The 23439-nt window shown below is 38.7% G+C and overlaps 3 protein-coding genes and 1 long non-coding RNA gene across 5 annotated transcripts in view; 3 read left to right on the top strand and 1 right to left on the bottom strand.

Moving 5' to 3' along the window:
• hoxd3a (homeobox D3a) overlaps positions 1–10285 on the top strand; it is a 36908-nt gene extending 26623 nt beyond the window's left edge. The window contains exons 2-4 of one of the 2 annotated variants that reach the window (XM_087988997.1): positions 1464–1543; positions 6259–6795; positions 8720–10285. In XM_087988997.1, coding sequence (XP_087845123.1) covers positions 6312–6795; positions 8720–9468 — 1233 coding nt within the window. In that variant the 5' untranslated portion in view covers positions 1464–1543; positions 6259–6311 and the 3' untranslated portion in view covers positions 9469–10285. The remainder of the gene's footprint in view (positions 1–1463; positions 1544–6258; positions 6796–8719) is intronic. The other variant, XM_043693537.2, reaches the window with a different exon arrangement.
• LOC122551536 (uncharacterized) lies at positions 1181–11668 on the bottom strand. Its single transcript, XR_015757668.1, has 3 exons — positions 10891–11668; positions 3483–3524; positions 1181–1391 (listed from the first exon to the last, which is right to left on the bottom strand). It is a non-coding gene; the product is annotated as an uncharacterized LOC122551536 (long non-coding RNA).
• Positions 11669–12367: 699 nt separating this feature from the next.
• Positions 12368–14069, top strand: LOC122551522 (homeobox protein Hox-A2-like). The gene is made up of 2 exons (XM_043693539.2): positions 12368–12922; positions 13319–14069. Exons 1-2 carry the CDS (start codon positions 12580–12582, stop codon positions 14065–14067), a joined length of 1092 nt encoding a protein of 363 aa, XP_043549474.1. The 5' UTR covers positions 12368–12579; the 3' UTR covers positions 14068–14069.
• A 6780-nt stretch (positions 14070–20849) lies between these two features.
• Positions 20850–23143, top strand: LOC122551525 (homeobox protein Hox-A1-like). Its single transcript, XM_043693541.2, has 2 exons — positions 20850–21607; positions 21969–23143. The coding sequence occupies exons 1-2, from the start codon at positions 20971–20973 to the stop codon at positions 22340–22342; spliced, it is 1011 nt and encodes a 336-aa protein (XP_043549476.1). The 5' UTR covers positions 20850–20970; the 3' UTR covers positions 22343–23143.
• The last annotated feature ends 296 nt before the right edge of the window (positions 23144–23439 follow it).

Below are 23439 nucleotides of genomic sequence, written 5' to 3'. Positions count from 1 at the left end.
TCGACACAAGTTGGTGAGACTAGTTTGTAAAGTGCTGTGTCTTAGTGGGCTTAAAGACGGATAGAAAGGCCATGGTGAAATTGTGTGATGGGTTGTATTGTGAGGTAGTAGAGGCGCTTCCGTTGGTTGTTCATTAAGTGGTGAGTTATTGCTGTACAAGCCAAAGGTCATTTCAAAGGCTTATGATTCTTATATATTGTCAGCTAATGACGGGAATTTCTTTGTCCATCTGATCTGCCGCAGTTGCTGTTTTACTTAAATGCATTTACAAATTTAAGCATGTGCTTTGAATAGGCATAACGTTGACAAAAACGCAGTTTCTGTCTGACTTCAGCTTCCCTTCACCTTCCATCTGTTTCTTGCACATTGATTTGGAGTTTGGAGCCTGTCTGGAGATGCCAGCGGGGCTGTATTATTGAATTTTAGCCCCCTTTTGCATAACCAAGCTCTTTATTGCGAACATTATGATCAAGTTTGATCGATATAAAATATTACATGATGTTTGGTATCCCAATGACAAAGCATAACCGCCTGTCAATATAATACATTATTCATGAGTTTCATATATGGCGCCAGGGCTTTTCTTCCAAACCTCCATATTTGTATTGTTATGTGAGTTTGCTATAAAATATTCGGCAGAGGTGATGGTTTGTCTTTAAAGGCATGTATTTAAACGGCATCAAGAAAATAAAGAATTACTTATTTTATATTGTGAAGGTTGTTGATGTTAGTTTTTGCAGTCATTTCGAAGAAACCAAAAGTCTGAATGCATGATATAATATTGTGGTTCTTATTTAATACTCCGTTCGGGCCCAGGTTCCATTAAAAGGCCACTGCAGAACGATCTATTTTCTTACCAAGTACAGTAGGCCTCAAAATATCATGTTCATTGGGTAATAAGGCCACCCTTGAGGCACATTTCTGGTCTTCTAAATGGAAGTTCCTATTCCAAATGCTCGTTGCTATTAATAGATTTATGCTTCCGCAATAACAATTTGAGTTATGAAAATCGCTTCAAATAAATGATTTGTTGTGTTCAAATTCTCGGGAGGCATTCTTCGCGAAATCCTGATTTTTACTGATTTTAAATACATTTCATCCCTTCTTCTTTCCCTTATTTCATTTTAATTTCACTTGATAATGCAACTCACTTCGTTAAGCATAGAACCCTGCTATTTAATACCATTGATCTTCTAATTTCTGAGGCATTGAAAGTGATTTTTTTTTAAATCACGAAGTCATTAGATTAAAACTCACGAGGAAACAATGTTTTTTCTGACATTTTAATGTAAATAATAAAACAAATACATTTTGGGCAGAACATGGATGGATCTGCACGGCCTGTTCAAAGTTCCTTTCCTTTCTTTGTTTGATAGGAGCCAAAAAACGACCTAAAATATACAGGATATAGAGAAATAGCATTAGTGAATGAGAAAATATTTAATTACATTTTCTGTTTTCAGAACAAAGCCAGTGCCTTCTGGTCAATCTGGACAGATTCCAAGCCCAAGCCAAGCAAAAGCACACAGAAAATTTCTGTGCGGTGAGTTTTTATACTTTCCATTTTTTGAAGCTGTTGGACTTACTATGGTCAATAAGTAACTGAGATTCGTTCAAGTTTTCATATTTTAAAGACCGGAACACATATACCAAAACTGAAACACAGTTCTCGAATGTGATCCATGGTTTCTTCTGTTGCGCCTATTCCCGTGCTAGCCGCCCGTGAGTTTGTCTCTACCCTGTGCTAGGACCAAGGCTTTTGTAAAGTAGCCCGTAATTCCGGCAATTTGGTCGGCATCTGATTGCAGAACAGAGGCCTTCAACGGAATCGATGCTATTGAAAACGGGAGGGAATTAAATGTTAGTTAAACTAATCGCTTTATGGACAGTCTTCATGCACTCTTCAAAAAGGCATGTTTGTAAATATGTGTAACTGTGTGAGATTCGTTCAAACAAGAAGTCGGTAATATTTTTAGAGTATTAAACATTATTCGTTTGAGCCTGTGATATTCCGCCAACTGCTCCTATTTCAGTTCTTTCAAAATCGTTTTTCAATCCAGCTGAGTTTCAGCTTATAAACTGTATTTGTTTCCATTCCTTTTCCTTTTCTAACTCGTACCAAACTTCACCAAGAGATCGACACAATTGTTCTGACCAAATATCTAGTTTGTAAGTTAATTGTTCATACACTTGTGTTACATTTCTGTGTAAATCACAAGATGAAATGTGATTTGAGGCAGGAATCGCACAACTCATGCAACTTTTATAATCGACAGTAAACGTGTTTATCCCATTTTGGAAGGAATAAAATAACGTTGAAAGTAAGTTAGCAGCTGAAACCTGGTGATCATTAATTTAATGATGGGATCCTGTTGCCTTTCTTGTAATCCTGGACTAATTTTTCCAGTGACTCCAGGAAATTGCAGCAGAAGGCAAATCATTCCAAGTTAAAGCAAAGTTTCCAATGCCTATGGTTTAGGAACTAACCGCAAACCTAGAAGATATTGAATCATCCAAGTTGCAATCTGAACAGATGTGGATATCCAACCAGAAATCTGAGCCAGAACTGATCCTCTAAGTTTAAACATAATCAGCATCGCGACGTCCCCACAATATTCTACTTCTTCTCGTGAGCTATAGCCGAAGATAATATACATTGCAGGAGGGTTTTTAACGACACATATATAATCAAGCAAGTTAATCAAGTATTTGTAGACTTAGAAAATAGCTGAAATAGTTATCACTAATAACTTTAAATTGGACACTCCGGCCAGACACCAAGCCGGAAGAGAAAACGGTTTTCTCCCCCTTTCCCTCAGCTTCATACCTGAAATCAAATCTTTGATTTCAAATTTGACTCCCAGCTAATGTTTATCCAAGGCAATTCTCAGTTCTTCCCGCTCGAGCCATGTGCTTCTGCTGAATGTGAGAAGCTTCTGGTCTGGTCCGTAATTCAAAATCCCTGGCAACTTTCAATGGTTTATATAAAATCCTGCAAGTGCTGGCGAAACGCCTTGTTGATAAGAAACTTGCCGAGTATGGACATTCTTTTTCAGGACTTTCCTCCTACGCTGTAGCTGTTTTACACTTCTGAAGATAGCAAGTCTTTGGAAAGTGTTTTTCTTTTCATTCTGTAGTGAAGCGTTTACGACCGTAGCACTAGCAGTCATAAATTTTGCGCAGCCCACAATGACAGGTGCATTGATATTCACTGTGAGGGCTCTAGCTTCTTGCTAACGAACTGCCCACCTTTAGAGATGCTTTCTAAATTGTTAGGCTACTTAATATTAAAGTGAAAAATAAACAAATAAATGAATGATTTGACTAACAGTTAAAAAGACAGTAACCATTTCTCAGTGGTCTGGCCTCGGACAAATAAAACAGGACAAATGGCATAGCATTGTGAGCCATTACATGGAGTGGGGGTGGGGAGAGACATAACAATCCATATAGATATGCCTGCCTTTTTAAAAGCAATTTACCTTTTCTAACGCCTTTTGTAGACGATCTTAAAATCTGCGACACTGAAAAACAGAATTATAATACATTGATTTCAATCCTTTCATGGTGCATGCGGTACCAATATCCTGTTCGTAATAGCAGTTTTCGTCATTAAGATTTGTCATTGATGTTGCTCAAAAGTACTTAATAATTTGCTTTTTTTCGCCATGTGTCCCGTGATTTTGGATAATATATTTGGAAATACCAAAGTGGGGATGATGGTCCATAACAAGGTGTTACTTATCAAATCTTTGTAATACGTCTCGCACCCTTGCATTTAGAAAACATGTAAGGTAAGAAAGATCTGAAAGATGAACGCAGAAACAGTTGACCATTGTCCAAATGATTTATGGCCCATGGCTGCGATTTAAGTTCAAGCAGAGTTCACAAGCAGTTGGAGTTTCTGAACCAGATCTGCCGCTTCACCACAACCTTTCCACAATGCTTTCATATTAATGTTAGTTTTGATATTCTGAAGATAGCGCCTTCAAATCCATTGCAAGCTGGGAGGCTGGCTGCAATGGCGGAGGTTCAGATCCCATGGCAGTAAATAATACTGAGTTACTCTCTTATCTCTTACATATAGCACAGATTAGATGGGCGGGGGGGGGGGGGGGGGGGGGCTGGGGGGAGGTGGGGGGAACAGAGATGTAATTAAAATTCAGATAACTAAGCAAAGGACTGCAATGTACTAACAATTGAATAAAACGGCGAAATGGATGGAAATGAATTCAGGATAACAGAAGAAAACAAAATATACGAAACACAAAGAGAACAAAACAGTTAGAACAGAAAAGAAAAACATTGACTTGTTTCTAAAAGGAACAGCTGAAATGTGCACGTGTGCCTGACTGCAACTTTGGAGGCCGCAGATCATAAACCTCATATTTCATTAGAATGTCAAGTCTTGTATGGCTGAAGGCTTTTTCTAAATGAATAGAAAATCTATTTGTGACGTGATATAGTATCTAGATAAGTCACACGTCCAATGGCTATGATGGTTTCTACAGTAATATGTGTTATTTAAATAATGTTGCAGTTTAAATATTACATATAGAACACTGACCAACCATTTTCTTGTAAATTTCAAGTATATTTCACAGTAGGTTGTTTTAATACACCTTTTGATCATTTAATTACAGACACAAATAATTTCCGACTTTAAGATATATCTTAGGGAACCTAATTTGGACTGCAAGATACCATGCCACAATCAAAAAGTCTTGGCTTTTTTTGGCGGGACCCCCCACCTCATGCAGACGTGGACTTGTTGGGAACGCTACTCGCAATGTTAATGCGAACTTGTAAAAGTTTTTGATGAGAGATTGATTGAAGTAAAATGCAATTTTTGTCATAATAAAGTCACAAATGAATAAGGAATATTTAGGAAGTTGGTATTAGGGTCTCAAAATAAATAAATCTAATCAGAAATAAATTAGAAAATATGAACATTTAAACAGTTTGTGTGCTATCACGTATTTGAACAGCTGTTGCCACAGCTAAAGAGCTTGATCTGCGTTGTTTCAAAACAATTGTAATATTATGAACGTTTATTGACGTTAAGAGAGGTTCGGTTAGCAAAGGCTAAACCTGCACTCATTCACTGCTTTTTTTGGATTCAGTTTAGGTTAGTTTGACTTTTTTTCTGTCATACATGTTCCAAAAAGATCATCACATCCAGTTACATGTGCTATTTTGTTGCAGACTGGTGCCTAAACAAAAGCCGATATAAGCAGCAGAATGGAGATGTAAAATGCTGACTTGCTCATTTCTCTGTTTTAATTCGAACAAAAAGATTGAATAGGTGCTAGTTATATTTTAACTACTCTGCCTGCCCGCTGTCATAAAACAGAAAGATATAGCAGAAAGCATCAGATTCGCTTCACACAAACCTCTCTTACGTTGAAGAGAAAGAAGGCAACAATGGCGAGGGAACACTTCGTTGGTTTTTCACCTTTTGGAACTGGTCCGATCCATCATGTCCTGTGTAACACTGTCTAGATCACAGAATAAAACGGTCTGTACCCACAGCAAATGCTGTAGGCAAATAAGCCGCCTGTGACTATGGTATTTTCGTTCTTTTTAAGAAGGGTCTTTTTGTTTCTCATCATTATATAAGTGGCCTCAACCAGTGAAGCCATCTGGAATAGCACTGTCTGTCCCACCAGTGTTGACTTCCAGTGTTGTAGAATAGTAAAACTATAGTGGTAAAGCTGATTGTTATCTATATGCTGTGAAATATTTCAGATGATGGAGACATTTTATTTCACGCCTGGTATGCAATTACTTATTGTCAAACATCAAAACTAGCGTATTTATGAAGAAAGAATTCCATCTGGTAGGCATTAATCGATTAGTAATGTATTATGTATTTAAATATTAGTAAACTCCAATGAAGTGTAATGAAAGAGCAAGAAGTGGAACTATAAATGTTTCCAACAATTTGTTTTCAATAATCACTTCAAGACTGCATTCACAATTTGAAATTAATTTCTCGGAATTCAAGAAAGCATCAAAATGTAAAATAAGTTGTATTATAAAAGTCTTCCAGAAGTTGTTCAATAATTTGTTCTGAATTTCAGTAACTTATTAATAGTCCCGTAAGATCAATCACAGATTTGCAGAAGGAGGGGAAACCTATGCTTCTAACAACGTATAATGGGGACTTTATGGATTGGATGCGACTTTTATGTTGTACACTCTGAATTAGGAGTTCCTAATGTTTTATATTATTGTCTTTTGCTTCGTTAACTAAAGGACTGCTGCAGACTTGTGATTGGTGGAATAGTGTCACGTGATCGAAAGTGTCAATGCTCTTCGATAAGGGTGTCAAGACCCTATCATTTCGAAATAGCGAGATGCAAAAAGCGACTTACTACGACAACTCCGGAATATTCGCCGGTTACTCCTACCAAAAGACTAATGCATACAGCTACAGTTCTAGCCACCAGGCCTACCCGCCAACTTCCGTTGAAAATGATTATCAAAGCTCGACGTGCCCCATTCAGACATCTAGTGTCAGAGTCCCAAACCATAAACCCACCGATATTAATGGCAACTGTATGAGAACAAGCGGCAGCCAGGGCACTGCCCAGCCCCCAAGCATGAATGAGCCACAGCAGCCACCTCCTTTACCACCCTCACCCAATGCAAGCAACACCTCAACACAGAAAAGAACCAAGTCTTTGTCAAATTCTTCCACTAGCCCAGCTGCTACTCTCACGAAGCAAATCTTTCCATGGATGAAAGAATCTCGTCAAAATGCCAAGCAGAAAAACAACTGCACAGTTGCAGGTATCCTTCAGCCCTTCGCGTTTTAGATTTTGAATCACGTATTTTGATAATTAAGCAGGAAGGTTACCAAAACAGTGCACTTAAGTAAGAGCATTGCCACCAGTCTGCACAATTTGGGACCGCACTGTGACTCTGTAATTAGCACTGCTGCCTCATAGTGCCAGCGACCCGCGTTCGACTCCATCTACATGACTGTGTAAAGTTTGCACATTCTCGCCATGTTTGCGTGGGTTTCCTCTGGGTGCTCCACTTTCCTCTCACAGTCCAAAGATGTGCGGTTTAGTTGGATTGGCCATGTTAAATTGCACCTTGTGTCCAGGGATGTTCAGGCTAGGTGAATTATTCATTGGGAATACAGGATTGCAGGGAGATAAAATCTGGATAAGTCTGGGCGGATGCCCTTCGGGCAAAGGGGGGTGTCGATGCAGACTCGATGGGTTGAATGGCCTGCTTCCACACTGTAGAGAATTCTATGATTTATTGCCGTCCATAAGATTGTTGGAGAGAGTTAAGGATCATGACATTTTCAGGGCATCTTCAAAACATTTTGGTGATAATTTATGAGACATTGAATACTAAGTTACTGCTCTGGGAAGAAAGCGAATATCTGAAATATTCGGTTGACTCATCTCTTTCATACTTAAATATCATGCAACTAAATTGTAAAAGATGTAATTCTTGCATTTAACCAAATTAGCTTACTTTTTTCACACTGGACTTTGTTATCAACAGAGTAGAGACTAAGAAAATAGAGTTATTTCAAAACTTTGTTGGTATCTCACTTAAATATAATTAATTTAGTTGTTCTGATCTCAGTTTATTCTCTCCCTCAGTTACATTTCCTGCAAGTACAGAACTTCGAGCACCAATGACCTTCAACCTCAGTTTTAAGGTGAAAACAACAAATACTGGAAATCACAACGGGTCAGACAGCATCCATGGAGAGAGAGCAGGCTAACGTTTCGAGTCTAGATGACACTTCGTCAGAGCTCACTTCCGCTGTGATCTCCAGCATTTGTTGCTTTCAGTACAGATTCCAGCATCTGCAGTATTTTGTTCCTCCAGTTCCAAGGTAGAGAACCTCACAAATTAGACTAAATACAAAGTCATATAGTCATGCAGCACGGGAACAGACCTTTTGGTCCAACTCGTCCGCGTCGCCACATATCTAATCCCATTTGCTAGTATTTAGCCATGTCCCTCTAAGTCCTTCGTACTCATGTACCCATCCAGATTCCCTTTAAATGTTGTAATAACGTTCACCTCCCCAGGCAGCTCGTTCCATACACGCACCACGCTCTGCGTGAAAAGTCTGCCTCTCAGGTTCTTTCTAAATCGTTCTCCGTTCACCTTAAACCTAAGTACTCTAGTTTTGGACTACCCTACCCTGGGAAAAAAGATCTTGGCTATCCATTCTATCCTTACCACTCATGATGTTATGAACCTCTATGGTTGTTTTTCATTTAAATAGATTCAGGTGAAATGCTTGTTTTATGATGTTAGTGAAACTTCCAGTGGAATCTCCGAAAAAGCAGTCCATAAATAAACGTTCATGAATTAGGAAAGAGCACTAACAGCCAATACCAAAAGAAAATAAATAACGTGCGTGAACGAGCGCCTTTCGAGAGTCTAGGACGGCGTAAAAAGAACTTGCCAATGATGTAATTAAGAAGTGTCGTCAAATGCTTATTTGAGTGTTATTGTAGTTGTAGCACATTTCTGTCTGCCATCGGCATGTTACCCTTCAGATGGTAACCTATGTCTTTATATTCAAATAGCCCGGGGAAAGCAAAATAGTCACAGAATCCCTTTGCAGTTATTTCACGAGTTCAGTGTCAAGATAATATGCAGTGGGGTTTCTAGGCTGGGCGTGCTTGTTTCCAGGTTTATTTATCGGAACCAACATACTGTTTTCATTTTGTAGGTGACAATTGTGAGGATAAAAGTCCACCAGGTCCATCTTCCAAGAGAGTCCGTACTGCCTACACCAGCGCACAACTCGTGGAACTGGAAAAGGAATTCCATTTTAATCGTTACTTGTGCCGTCCTCGGAGAGTTGAAATGGCAAATTTATTAAACCTGACTGAACGCCAGATTAAAATCTGGTTCCAGAACAGAAGAATGAAATATAAAAAAGACCAAAAATCCAAAGGGATCATGCATTCTCCTGTTGGACAGTCTCCAGAGAGAAGTCCGCTTTTGAACGCGCAAAATAATATTGGATTCTCAAGTCAGCTCCCTACTGTCAACAGTCTGAGTTACGAAGCTCCTTCGCCAACATCATTCACCAAATCCCAACAAAATATGTATGGTTTGGCTGCATACACTGCGCCACATAGTAGCTGCCTACCCCAGCAAAAAAGGTACCCAGGCACAGAGTACGATCATCACACTCTGCAGGGCAATGGTAGTTTTACCAATCATAACTTGCAGGGCAGCCCTGTATATGTTGGAGGGAACTTTGTTGATTCAATGCCAGCTTCTGGTCCCATGTTCAACCTTAGCCATCTTCCTCATCCTTCATCAGCTACTGTGGACTATAGCTGCGCTGCTCAAATACCAGGCAATCATCATCATGGACCTTGTGATCCCCATCCTACATACACAGATCTGACTCCTCATCACACATCTCAGGGAAGAATTCAAGAAGCGCCCAAACTAACACATCTGTAATGGGCTAGAACGGTTTGCCAAGCGATGTCACTTCGCTTTTTTATTACCTCATTTGTATCAAATATTCTCCTGCTATCAGACTGCCACAGTATTTGTCCACCATTCACTTTCTACCTATTACATTGCTTTCCTGTATTCATTTAAGGGTCTACACGTCGACCATGCCTTTCGTTAAGATCCTAACGTAATGCAGAATGCAAATAGAGGAAGAATTGCTTGAAATAGGTGCTCTTGAAGGTAAGACATAATGAAGTCAGTCTTCAGCAACCCTTCTTAATGTGGAATTTAAAAGACTGGTAATTCTAAACTCCACTTTGGTGGATTCTGACCGTAACTGGTCTAACTACCCAGAACTTCAGCTCTGGACTTCTCAGTAATGAACGAACTGAATTGAGCATCAATAATATGTATTTATTATTTTAAGTCGAAAAGAAAAGAAGATTTTTCTATTACTTATTTATCCTCGTCTTAATGTATTTATGTGAGATTTATAGATCTTATACAATCTGACTTTAACCTGTTTGATCCATGTCTGTTACAATCATATTTCTTCCCTTTAGTAAACCTGGGTTGAAACTAGATGAGAGGATAGTTTTTTTGAGCAGTTGTATCAGTGGCTGGTGTTTTTAGATTATATAAGGGTTATCTCTGAAAGCAAATTGTAAGTTATGATTGTAGTACATCAGAAAATATGTGACACTACACAATAGACGACACATTTCTATAAGAATACTTTATTTCAATTGTCTGGTACTATTCCAAAAGATATTTAGAATAAAAATGTGTTCTTTGAATAAACCCGGAGCCTTTATTTATAAATGCATATGCACCATTCCAGCTGTATGCTTCGCCATCTTGTCTCCTCACTTCTCATTAATACAAGACAAGCTGACTCCAGCCAATGACTGGTGATGTTCGGCAGAGCTGTGGTCTGATTAAATATATATTATATATATGCAAAACAATATATTGCATTTTCCAATGATATGTTGAAATAATATGAAAAACGATTGCGACGCTTTTGTGTTGTGCTCACCATTGTCTCATAAGACATAAAACGTAAAGAATCAGGCATATAGAATAATGAAAAGGAAAAGGTTGAGCGGGGGGGAGCAATTGTGTAAGTTAGATCGCGATGAAATGTAGTCAACTAGCAAGAGATAAATAAAACAGAGCAAACTAGGATGCAAGTATGTACATTTTAACTGATATTATCCATTATTACTTCGTTTGTTTTTTTTTCCGAATTTAACAGTCGTTGGAATGTAATATCTCCATTGATAGACATTGAAGGAAAAAGTTAACAGCGTTTGTTTTCAAAATACACGAAGAGCAATCAATCCAATAAAAAGAGTGAACATTGCCATAGCAGTTATCTGATAAACACAGGAATAAATCCAAAAATAAATCCCAATCTGTTACCGTTATCTTATGAAGGCGTCAACACTATTATGTAGAAAACCGTGTTCCGAAGTGCCCCATGTCAGGTGCCTGCGACAGGGAGCCTAGTCCCAGACATTAGTTGCTGTCTCTCTCCACAGCAGCAGCCCGCAACCCCGACACATGCGGCGCCATTTTGTTTGACAAATAAAGCTGGGGCGCTGAAAGCCTTCTGGCAACAAACAAAGATATCTCCAAGCCGTCGAAAGTAATGTCATTATTTGAAATAAGGAAGTGGGCCTGAAGGTATCTGAAAACCTCAACAGCTTGACGAAGACCACAATCTAAGGTTTTGTTGACGGTTTTAGAGCTTGAAGTCAGCGTACCACTTATAATTTCTCCTCAGTGTCAACTCCTGATTTACTAAAAATTCCTGACCATAAGCAAATGCTAAATATGAACGTAGAATTGTTCGAATGCCCCGCACACAGCTCCTTTGATTGTTGCTATTTTAAAGATGCCTATTATGAACGCCAACGCCGCAAAGTGGAACAGAACCTTGTTTTGTTAGTACACCACCCACTCGTCAAGGAATGCAAAATGTTGTCTTTCCAATCAGACAGAAGGAGAAAAAGTCTAACGCATCAATTTTATGTAAGCCACAGACCAACTGGCTAGTATTACAAAAAGAAATATAATGATGCATTTTAACTGGGGTTTAATGTTTGTTAATCGCAAACATTTTGTATTATGTGAGCAGAGCAAAATAGCAAATATTGCGTTTACTAATTTGCCAATAACAGATTACAGAAAGAGCAGCCTTTAGGTTTTAAACGTCAAATAACTCACAGTCGATGCTCTAAAATGCGGAAAGTTCATAAGTCACAACAGCTGTGCTCAAGGAGAATCCGCGAGATGTTACTTCGCAAATATTTAAATCATTGGCTTGTGGGTGTTTATGAAGTCAACAAATAACATATGAACAGGGAGTCATTTGTAAACAGGGCGTGCTGATCCAGATGGAGAAAGTGAGATGCTACTTGTTCAGAGTGCAAAAAATACACTCTAAGCCATTTCTGAGGGGGTGGAGTTGTAAAAAGTTTACAATATCTTTTAATATTCATGTTAAAATCCAGGGACCGTCTGAAAATGATCCTGTTCTACTTGGCAGTGGGCCTCGCTGCCAGCTCCTACTGTCCAGGGTGCTGCTCTGACCACAGCTTGTATTCATTCTTCCACACCGTAGAACCTTGCGATGAATGTCACAGCTCCGAAGATTAATTGATTTGTCGTTTATTACTCCACGCTACACATATGTAGGCAGAAATCTAGACTTGAGTGTTCTTTTCTTCTCAGGGCTAAAACCACCCACCAAGTGATGCAGGATGCTTTGTAATAGTACTGTACACTTGCTATCTTGTAGAAATGATTTTGTACTACTTCACAGTATAAACATGGCCTGGAGACCACAGGGAAATGCTGCCTACACCTTTATATATTTTATTTCAGAATCATTCAGAAAGCCAGTCTTATTTTCCACCCTTGTCATTGGTTAATGCGATCATGTGACGATAAAATCAGCCTCATCTCAACATCGTGTCTGTGTATTCAATAGACATAGTTTAATAATAGCACGGTCCCTTAGCGTTAGTAATCAGTATATTATATAAATATACATTTTCAAAGAAACTATCTAATAAGCAATTTTCTACCGATTCTGCCTGGGCAGAAATGAACGAGTTTGAGAGAGAGGTTGGTTTTATCAATAGTGAACCATCGCTTGCCGAGTGCCTGACATCCTTTCCTCCTGTTGGCGAGACATTTCAAAGTTCATCAATCAAGAACTCGACGCTTTCACATTCGACACTGATTCCTCCTCCTTTTGAGCAGAGCTTCAGAAGCTTGGACCATGGTAACACAAACCAAAATGAGAAAACGCACACTTCAAAAAGCATTGGTCGGGCCACGTTAAGGGACAAACCTCTGGAATATCCGTGGATGAGAGAAAAGAAAAGCCACAAGAAAAAAACTGTCCAAGCAACGGGATCATTCTCATCTTGTTCTTCTAATGAAGGTCAGGTCCATCATATATTTCATTACTTTTTTTTAGGGGGGGAACGGAGGTTGTGGTCATATTTGGTGAGCAGAGAATATTTTTATAAAGGATTACATTTTGAAGCTGTAATAAATGTTTCATTGACTGAAAGATGTCAGACCTGAAAAACGCACATACCCAACTATATTCAAAATGTAAACAGTGCTTACTCGAGCCTACAGAACTCCTGGTATTCTGTGAGTATCAATGACCTGCACATAAGCAAATTCCAGACATCTGTATCTGTTTTCAGTTGCCCTGCTGGGCCATTTTCTGCTGGAAGCCTTTTGTGTCTAGGAGGCGGCCATTTTATGTTGCAGGATTATTCGCAAAGATTTGTGATAACTTATCGAAACTTTCCCCTCCCTACTGCAGAAAACGAAGAGGTTAATGAGCCGGACAATGGGAGCCCTTTTGACAGCTCCAGGAGACTACGAACCACTTACACAAACACTCAGTTGTTGGAGCTGGAAAAGGAGTTTCATTATAATCGCTACCTTTGCAGACCACGGAGGGTAGAAATCGCAGCTCTTCTCGATCTAACAGAAAGGCAAGTCAAAGTCTGGTTTCAGAACAGACGCATGAAACACAAGAGACAAACTCGATTCAAACAAAGCCAAAACGCCGATTCAAAACGCCATTTTGCTAACAGTGTTAATCAGAATGGGTTTTCCACAAGAGGCTTTGCTGAGACACCTGTAAATAAAACTTTGAATTCTTTAGAGAGCGACAAAAATGCTGAGCAAGATATTAGCGATTCTGCTCATCAAGATACATTAAGTGATATCAGCAGTGACCTGCTCACTGTTATTGGCACTTCTCTGATCTGCACCGAGGAAACCCATTGTCATTATTTCCCCCAGAGCTCAGATGAAACTGACTCCCTGCTACCTATGCTGAAAAACTGCTCGGCTGGAACAAGTCCTAGCAGTCCTGAGAGTTTCAGCATCCCATCTCTGGAGGATTTAGATAAAATTACAATCGAACCAAATCTAAATCTGATAGACGAATTACCTCAACTATCTTTGTTGGAAAACGAGGACACACTAGTTATTCCATCCAACGTGTTTGACTTTATAAGTGACAATTTTAACTCCACCGATTTTCAGCAATTGCAGTTTTAGATCGACATCCAATTCACGCGCACATAAACACTGTTGATATTCTTTAACAGTGATAATTCCAAGAACTATATTACTAAATGGAAAGTCATAGCATTTGTTACATGCCTACTGATCCTAGACTTTAAGGATCTCCTGCTCATGTGGTCATTCTGCTATGAATCAAATGAAACGAGTCCTGAGAAATTTCATGAAGTGCAAAAAATAAAGTATTTTCAGTATTTTATTTTAAATAAGGTGAATATTTCAAATATTTACAGATTTTCAAAAATTAAATACACATCTTTAAAATACAATTTATAAAATAGCTTTGTGTAAAAATATGAATTAGCGTGAAAATATGCAAGGAAAGGTAAATATCCAGACACTGCTGATTGCATTCAATTCAATAGTTGAATTGCCTTCGTCCAAAGTTCCAATCAGCAATATTCCTAGAAAATAAAAGAAAAGATAATCAGCAACCAAACAGGACAAGTGATAATAATACCAAGTGAATAAAAACGATTGCTTATGTCAAAATGTAATTATTTACAGGGAGATATTGGTTGTCATGGAAAGTGTATTAAATTGTAGATCATCTTCCACGATTTTCCAATAATGCCTGTAAACTATTTAATGCTTTAAGAAAATATGGTTTTGATAAACAATAAGACTGGATTTCTCAAACTACGCCAAGGGTTTTACTTAAGTTTAAATACTAAAATAATTTCAAATATTTAATTAGCTGACATGGAAATTGGAAAGGGAGGCCAACAGGACTGACTATTCACACCCAGAAAAATCAAATTGATCGTTTTTCAGAAACTCCGTCATTACAGAAATGGAAAAACTGGTACTAATCACAAGCACACGATGGATGTCATAATTCGGCTGAGGCATAAACCCATAAAAGACGCCATTTTGTTCAGTCGAATCAAATCCGGGAGCTGAATAGATCAATGCATTTATATCCTATTTAGAGGAGTTGGATGAAGAAAATATCTCTACCTATAGCGTTCGAACAAGGACGCGGTGGTGAGACCTGTGATGTTATAACTACATCATAAAATATATCAGATCGAGTAATGATGGCTGCTTGAAACACGTATAGTTACAATTTTATTCTCCTTGGATTTTATTTAGAAATTCACAATAGGTTATCACTAGTTGTGAAATATTAAGACCCAAAACAATTCGACTAGATTTAGATAGGATATCTGTGCAAAATTTTCAGCTGCCGAAAGATGTTTAAAATCAAGCTCATGCTGGTGGAAAATTTATTGATATTTAGTTTATATTTACCAGATGACATGTACTTCATCATGAAAAAAAATTCCGAATAAGTAAATAACTAACTGTAGCAACTGAATAGAGTTAAATGTAATCTGTTGCATAAGATCTATCCTGCTAAACAATTGGCTGCAATTTGATCTAAAAGTTCTTGTATTTTAAGCCACTTAGCAATTGGATTCACGATGTGGTGAAATCTATTGAGCATGTTATTGCCTATAAATGGCATATAGAAGAGAAATAAAATGCATCACAATCTAACCCAGAAATTCACGAGTTACTTCGAAGGCAAGATGCAATTTATCTTTCTGTTTCATTAAGGGGAAAACATTTACTTAAGTCTGCTTGAAGCGTCATCAAACAAAGAATAACACTCTATTTTGAAAGAAGTACCTCAATTTCCCTTACACACCCACGCGAATTCTGTTAGCAGACTTTTTTATTGTGTTAAACAAAGATATGTTTCAAAGCGCCCAAGTTTCACGTTTGTAATGCCCAATAAATATTTAATTTTTGAATTTTTTATTTTATGTACTTCATTTGCAGGGAAAATAGCGTAGTGTGAACATTCTAAACGTAACTGTCTGCTTTGTTAACATGAGACAAGACAGTGCACTTTATGTGCAAAGGCTAGAGGAGTCCTTGCTTTGTCCTTTCGCATTTCAAGATTAAGTGCTGTAATATTAAAGTTCCAAAGTTTGTATTAGATTTAGTTATTTACATGGCGATCTTAAAGCACTTTAGTTCGCATATTCGCTCGGATAATACTATTGGAATTATAAGTTCAGAACATTTTGGTTTAAATCTGTGCAAGAAAAATCCAGGTCTCGTTTTGAATGCTATACCGAATATAAGGAACAAATTTCTGTATAGTTATTTATACTAGTCGGCCTCCTTGCCGCTTTATTTTTGCATTCTGAGGCCTGTCGAATAAGTTAAAAGTTCATGTAGTTCTTTCTGCAATTTCATGTGTTGTATTATGGTGCTGCTATGGTGAGGTCATGCCTTCACAATTCAATCATAATAACAAGTGACATTTTGACCTTGCATAAATTATGACGTTTATACTATTTCTATTAATACAAAATATTGCACGTTTTCCAAATATTTGAAGCATTCAGCCCTAAAGGAAGGGTAGGTTTTGTGTTTGTTGTTCCTAGTAATAACCAGCAGCTCTCCAGGAACACTTGAGTAAAGGATCACGTGGTAGCAAGATCAGTCATCATATTTCATGTTTATGTGAGCAACCACCTGATATATTTACAGCCAATATTTCCGTTCATTTTGCAAAAGTGATGGCTGCAAAAGTGCAATTGTAAATGAAAAGGAAAGCTCATTTGGAATTTGAAACAACGCACCAACAAACAGGGAGTTTTGCTGAAAGACTTGCAGCTCTGTCTGGATGCATAGCTGTCAGTGGGGTATTGTTAAGAGTTCATCAATCATGAAATCTGCACTTTTCCCTCGACAGCAGTTCCTCCCTCTTTAAGGCATGCCAAGGCCAGCTGGGATCCCTCCAGCAACCGCTGCCAAGGCGGACAAATGCAAAAGCGAATCACGCACCAGTCTAATCACACCACAGACGATACCTCCTGTATGACTAACCTTCGAGAAATCTGGAGTCTAACTGCGATCCCTCGTTACTGCTCGTTAAAGAGGGTAAAACGTTTCAAGGGCACCAGAAATCTTGGCTCAGCTGAGAATGCTATGTGTGCTTAAATTATTGTCATGTATGACTGCATTTGTGGTATTGGGTCATTTACGTTAACCTTTTAAAACATGTCACTAATAGATGTGTTTTCAGGAATCCCTAACGTATAAAACCTCGTACATTATATTTTATTTACAACCCACTTTTGCTCTGGTCGATCCACAGACCAGTTAATGGTGAGCTAATCTAGTTGCTTGCACAGTTGGTTCAGTGCAATCTCTATATTTTTTGAATGCACTTCCGTGCTGTTGCTCGACAAAGGTTCAGCTCTATTTGCGAATGTAGAACGGCTAATGGCAACTCGCACCAAAACAAAATGCAGAAAACGCGCAGTCAGTTCAAAACAAACCTGAGACTGGTGACAACTTTCAAAAAGTGCAAAACAGTCCTGGTACTTTTCTCGATAATTGATTTTGAGTCCTACCCTGTCACGTTCAGAGATTGAAGGCCATCGTCATCACCACCATCACTGACCCCCACTACTCCCGTTCCACCATCCCCAACCGCTCCATACATCCCGGTCAACATATTACAAGGCTAAGATGGAAGCTAACCTTATGAAAAGCCAGGTTCTAAGCAGGACACTGTGTAAAATCTCAGATATAGATCGTGCACAAGTTACAGCATGAAATAGTCCTAAGAAACCATAGATTAATCCTGACGTTTATTTGGAAGACGCTTGCCACAGAATCTTTGGCTCGGTGCTGCTAGGACAGCCAGGTCCGGTTTGCTCAAGATTCTTGATGATCCAACATGCAAATCGATAAGGTTTTACTGAAGTGAACATATGAAACTACCGTGCCGTATAAATGCAGAAACACGTTCCGATTTGGAAATGGTTCCGCACTCTACTTCAATGACTCCACACATTCGACTAAAACAAGTCTGCAGTATTCTTCTGACCGTTTACACGAGGCTACCTTCAATCATATGCCCCTGAACAGTTTAAACCACATCATCTACTTTCAGAGCTGATTGCACTTCGAAGAATAGTCGAGTGCTGACAAAAGTTACCAAATATACGAGTCAGAAACTGTCCATCCTTAACAAAAAACATAGTTAAGTGTGATGAACTTAAATGACTAAATAATCAGTTAAATTGCACGGAAGTATTGCGTGCAACTGTCAAAAGAAAACAATATTCCAATCAAATTCTTTCATTATTTCAAAATGGAACCCATGAACTTCAGAAGAAATTGTGGAAACTGAAATGTGTTGATTTTGTATTTATAAACTCCACGTAAACAAACACAATGATAATTCATAAAGCTTTGTAATGTTCTAATTAGAAACCATAACGTGTTATTATACAAGTTCGCATATGGAAAGCTTACTATATTCATTTAGTAATTTTGTGTTCTATGTTTAGGCCAATGTTTAGATTGTGATATCAGCGAAATGAACAGGTATTTCATTTACATTACTATTCCAGGCAGTAGCTCATCTAATCTGTCACTAATGATTGATATTGCATTTGAAAGAAGTGGATTATATACCATATAGCTATAACAAAGTTTGGTACTTTGTACCAATTTCTAATTTTAAGAAATCTGGTAAATAGGACTCAATATTAGTACATTGTAATTAAACAGAAACATAATTTGTGCAATGACCGATTATTTTAAAATATTGCTGTTAACATGTTATTCGAAAAAAGTTATGCCATATATATGATTTAGCATATATCTTTTAAAGTAAAAACTGCAAAGATATGTTAACAAAATAAGACAATTATGAAGTCAATAGGAAGGCCCGATGCATATGCTGATTTGCAAATTTAGTCATTTGCAAATCCCGCGGCAACTGTACGCTTTCAAAGCCTTTAAACTCACTTCCCCCTGAATTATACATAACATAGCTTTTCAAGATCAGATTAAAACTGCTGACCGCAAAACGAACGAGGCAGGTTTTTATATGATGTAACACAATAATTCGAGCAACAGAAAAGCAACTGGAATGTCATTACTGAAACCCTCTCTCATATTGATGCTTACTTAAAAATAAGGTACAATGAGAAGTATTCACTTGTAGATACACAGACAGACAGAAAGTGCTAATCAAAAAGATGGGCAAAATAGACACGTTGTGCTGTAGGGAGATGGGTTTTAGATTCCGAATGTGAAATACCGAATATATATTCCCTGCTCTTTATATGAATGGAGAAACTTCGTTCAAACGACTCTAATTCTATGTTTTACCAAATGCATGAGTTAATGACACGGCACCTAACAAGCTGCTGATATGAATTTGACTGCACACTGCCCCTGGCGATTAAACAGAGCAAGTCGTCTTGTGCTATACACACTCACATCAACTGACTTTGAGTTAGAGCTCCGTTACTGATGTTCTGACAGGTAAATGACTCTGAGTCAACCGTTATCACGGAAATAGACCAGGGGAAAATATTCAGAAACCTAATAGCCAAACGATTCAAATACTTCGATTTACTTATAAATTTCCCGTAGCACTTGTAATTGTTCAGTTCGAGATTTCATTTATCAGACTTTGCATTTTGGCCTTAACAAAAGTGATACGTTGCAGTTCGTATGGTCACACCATTTAACTTTATTCTGTAGCATGACATAGAGGGATGTACAAACCAGGACAAATTACTTGAGAATGGGTGGTGAAATAAACAAGGTAAAAACAATGACTGCAGATGCTGGAAACCAGATTCTGATCAGTGGTGCTGGAAGAGCACAGCAGTTCAGGCAGCATCCGACGAGCAGCAAAATCGACGTTTCGGGCAAAAGCCCTTCATCAGGTGAAATAAACAACCCAGTCATTAACGCGTTTACCTTTTGTGTCAGCCATTTGTGTTAAAAAGTTAGTTGAAACATGTTGATTCCTGATGTAAGCATATTTCTGGTATTATACAACGTCCGGTGTTATTAACGAAAGTTGACAGGTTGCCGATTATAAAGGAAGGAAGCTCTATATTCTTTATATCCCTGGTAAGGGGACGGTCAGCCTTCTCTAGTTGTTTAAAGAGGGTTCAACGGGTCTGATGGTAGGATTTCTAAAGTCACAAGTACACCGGCCAGGCAATTGTACTTTGGACGTTTATTAAACACTTCGAAATTTTAACGATGTCATAAACATATCACTTAATGTAACTATTTACTTCATGGACCTGGTTATTATGCCAGTTAGTATGATTTTACAGAAAAATAGCACATAACTGTTCTGGGAAGGGTCACCGGGCCCGAAACGTTAACTCTGATTTCTCTTCACAGATGCTGCCAAACCTGCTGAGTTTTTTCCAGCAACTTATATTTTTGTTTCCGATTTACTGTATCCGCAGTTCCTTCGGTTTTTTTTTTAAAGAAGCAAGGCTGTTTGCTGGCGGTGCTTTCCAAACTGTACACGAAGGGATAGAGGTTGTGCCATGCCATAAACTCAACTTCAGAGACCATTTGCTCTGTTATTTCACGCTGTGTTCATTCTAGATTTCCTGGTGCTGTAATTATTGTAACTAATTCAGTGGAGCTTGTCACGATTGTACTCCTCCCACCCATCCCCCTTTCGTGATCGTTTTAACGTAAACTAACCAAGTCTACTGACAGAAGACTGCGTGCTTTACTGTAAGTGCCACTATCACACAACTCAAGTCTCACATTTTTCCGCAGCGGTTACACTCCGCCCACACTCAAAGCGACTATCTTACCTTAGGACGGGCTATCGGAGGATCGTCCGCTGTATGAGTAAGGTTAGTGAATGCCTCTGCGGGATGTGCTGATGATGTGATCTCAGTGGAAGGTGAGCATTGGAAGAGTCCACTCCTCTCCGTGGATCAGCAAGGAACTCCGGACGCCATGGCATCGCGCTGGCGACAGCCGCTCTGATTGGGTGGCTGGAGCCACGTGCCTGCCTTGGTCTATATTAGGAATATTTACTTCCTTTGCGAAGGAAGTGAAAAATCTGCTATGGTGATCAGAGATAGACAGCAATCAACTAAAGCAACGCATCTTATTCTGCTGCAGCCCGTCATTGGAAGAATGAACTCTTACTTAGAATACATTCCTAGCACAGACATTCTGACGTTTACGCCTAAGTTCTGTCACAGTAATCCTCCAGCAGTCTCCCTGCAGCAGTGCTTCGGACAAGGTCGGTATGTTTCAGCTGAGCCAGTAGATGATCCATCTCCCACCCCACATCACCTTCATCAGTCGGCGCCTGCTACTCTCGAACTTTCCTATGACTCCTCTCCATCTGCAGATATGCACTTCTTACCCCAGAGCAACGTCGGCTGTGACTTTCCTTATGCTGCTAACCAGGAGCAGGATGACACAGGGGAACTGCTCCCATACATCACCTCTGTTTACTCAGGAAGCGCGTCTTTTCCGCTCACTGCGCGCCAACACGAATACAACAATGTCTTTGTTGAGCAGGAACAACACCAAACCTATGGCAAGGAGTTCCCAAACTTTTACCCTGGGCATTATCAGAGTCTGTCGACGTCTCAGAGCAGCTACCAAAGGTCGGAGTCTCATACAGGACAGAAAATCGCTGCAGCAAATACCTTTGAGTGGATGAAAGTGAAGCGAAATCCTCCAAAAACAGGTCAGTATATTATCTCGGAAACCTGGAGCAAAACTAAATCCATACGCCTTTTAAAGTTCTCCAAAACAGTTTTTTTTTAAATTAACCCTTTCATAGACAGAGCCTCATTATGTTAATAGTGCCCTGCAAGTTTAAACTACTGTTTGAATAATTTCACCTAACGTCTTTCCATTCCCAGTCACATGATCCCTATTATGTATATTTGGGCAATATCATGGATAATTGAATCATATTTGATGCCGCTTTCGGAGTGTGTTGGTGGGAGTGGGGTGGGATAGTAATACTGTGAGAGGGATGAGCGAACCAACTTTTCTGCACTCCATCAGAATACAGTGCCTAACTATTGTGTGCCTTTTTGTAGCTAAAGCAACTGACTATGGGATCCCCAGCCCACCCAGCACAGCTCGTACAAACTTTACTACCAAACAGTTGACGGAACTGGAGAAGGAATTTCATTTTAATAAATACTTGACACGAGCCAGACGGGTGGAAATAGCGAACGTACTACAACTCAGTGAAACCCAGGTGAAGATTTGGTTCCAGAACAGGAGGATGAAACAAAAGAAAAGGGAGAGAGAAGGTTTTCTTGCCAATTTGGCTGCTGTGAACTCTACTCAGGATTCACCTTCTACAGAAAGTTCGGATAAATCGGACACTGCCTCACCTTTGCCTTCCCCATCAACAAAAAAATCATCAGAAAATCTAAACTTTGTTGAGTCGAAGCAAATGCTTTGAGGGATTGGGCCTTAACTTTCATCAAATTTTTGACCGAAAATGCTGGAATCATTTAGCACCTGACCAAAGTTTCACCTTTATTACAATGCTGGCACGTGATGCAAACTCGGTTGTTTGTATATATTGGTTTGAGGTGACTAAGTTCTGTAAAAATATTAATCAAGACTCAATTGTTTGGCCAAAGTTTCCACTTTGACCTGCAATGTGTATCAACACAAATGGAATTGACAGTTACTTGCAAAGGCGGAACACAATCTCACTCAACTAGTGTGAAAAGACTTTCTTTTCTTAATACGTTTGCACAAGCATTAGGCAGCCTTTATAAAGTCTCAACAACAGCAAGCTTCCACAATGTGGAGCAGGTTTTTCCTCTATATACTGCCTTGCTGAGACTTCTACTTGCGCAAAGGAAATTGTTTACATGTACTGTATTTTTTAATTGATTTATGTGTGATGACATTGACGAATGTAATGTAGCATGTTCGACATAGCTCCGCAATGAGTGGAGTTTGCACAATTATGCCTCAGGTTGAAAGGTTGTGGTTGCTGCAATGTAACACTGTGCCTATCTAGCATTCTTTCACTGGTAAATATGTTACTTGGCTACTCTACCTCTGTGTTAATTACCATTGTGTATTCAAGACTAGTCATGCCGCATTCAGCTGTGTAATGAAATAATTTAAATCTTTTAATTTAATCTTATGATCAGAAACGTTTGTCAGCTTCAGTAATTCCGATTGTTCGACATAAAGTCCAATGGTAATAATGTATAAATGCCGTGGAATAAAATATATCAGAATACATCAATCACTTGAAAATCTCTCGAATTTTCTGTAAGTGCACTGAATTGGGTTCAAGAGTTTGGTCAGGACATTTGCTTTGATCTTGAAAGTGCATCAAGAAAACTTTTTATCCGTGCAGTGCAAATGTGGTTGAGTCAACCAGTGTAAAATCAATTTCATAGACTGGTGCAGAAAACAAGCAAGAAGGTCACTTTCTGTTTTCAACTAACTCTTGATCATTCTCTATCATTTTAGTTCAATCAGCAGTAATTCTATGATTCTTGATTTTATAATCTATGTTATCAAAATATAGTT

The sequence above is a fragment of the Chiloscyllium plagiosum genome, unplaced genomic scaffold (genome assembly GCF_037043375.1).
Source record: "Chiloscyllium plagiosum isolate Xiang-an unplaced genomic scaffold, Cpla_swu_hap1 HiC_scaffold_7, whole genome shotgun sequence".
NCBI classification, from domain to species: Eukaryota; Metazoa; Chordata; class Chondrichthyes; order Orectolobiformes; family Hemiscylliidae; genus Chiloscyllium; species Chiloscyllium plagiosum.
The sequence above is the reverse complement of the archived record's forward strand: the minus strand, read 5'-3'. Positions and strand labels throughout refer to the sequence as shown.

Coding starts and splice junctions, on each gene's coding strand:
- LOC122551522 (XM_043693539.2), top strand. CDS start 12,580: ATGAACGAGTTTGAGAGAGAGGTTGGTTTTATCAATAGTGAACCATCG. Junction 12,923..13,318: donor ATCTTGTTCTTCTAATGAAG/GTCAGGTCCATC, acceptor TCCCTACTGCAG/AAAACGAAGAGGTTAATGAG.
- LOC122551525 (XM_043693541.2), top strand. CDS start 20,971: ATGGTGATCAGAGATAGACAGCAATCAACTAAAGCAACGCATCTTATT. Junction 21,608..21,968: donor GCGAAATCCTCCAAAAACAG/GTCAGTATATTA, acceptor GCCTTTTTGTAG/CTAAAGCAACTGACTATGGG.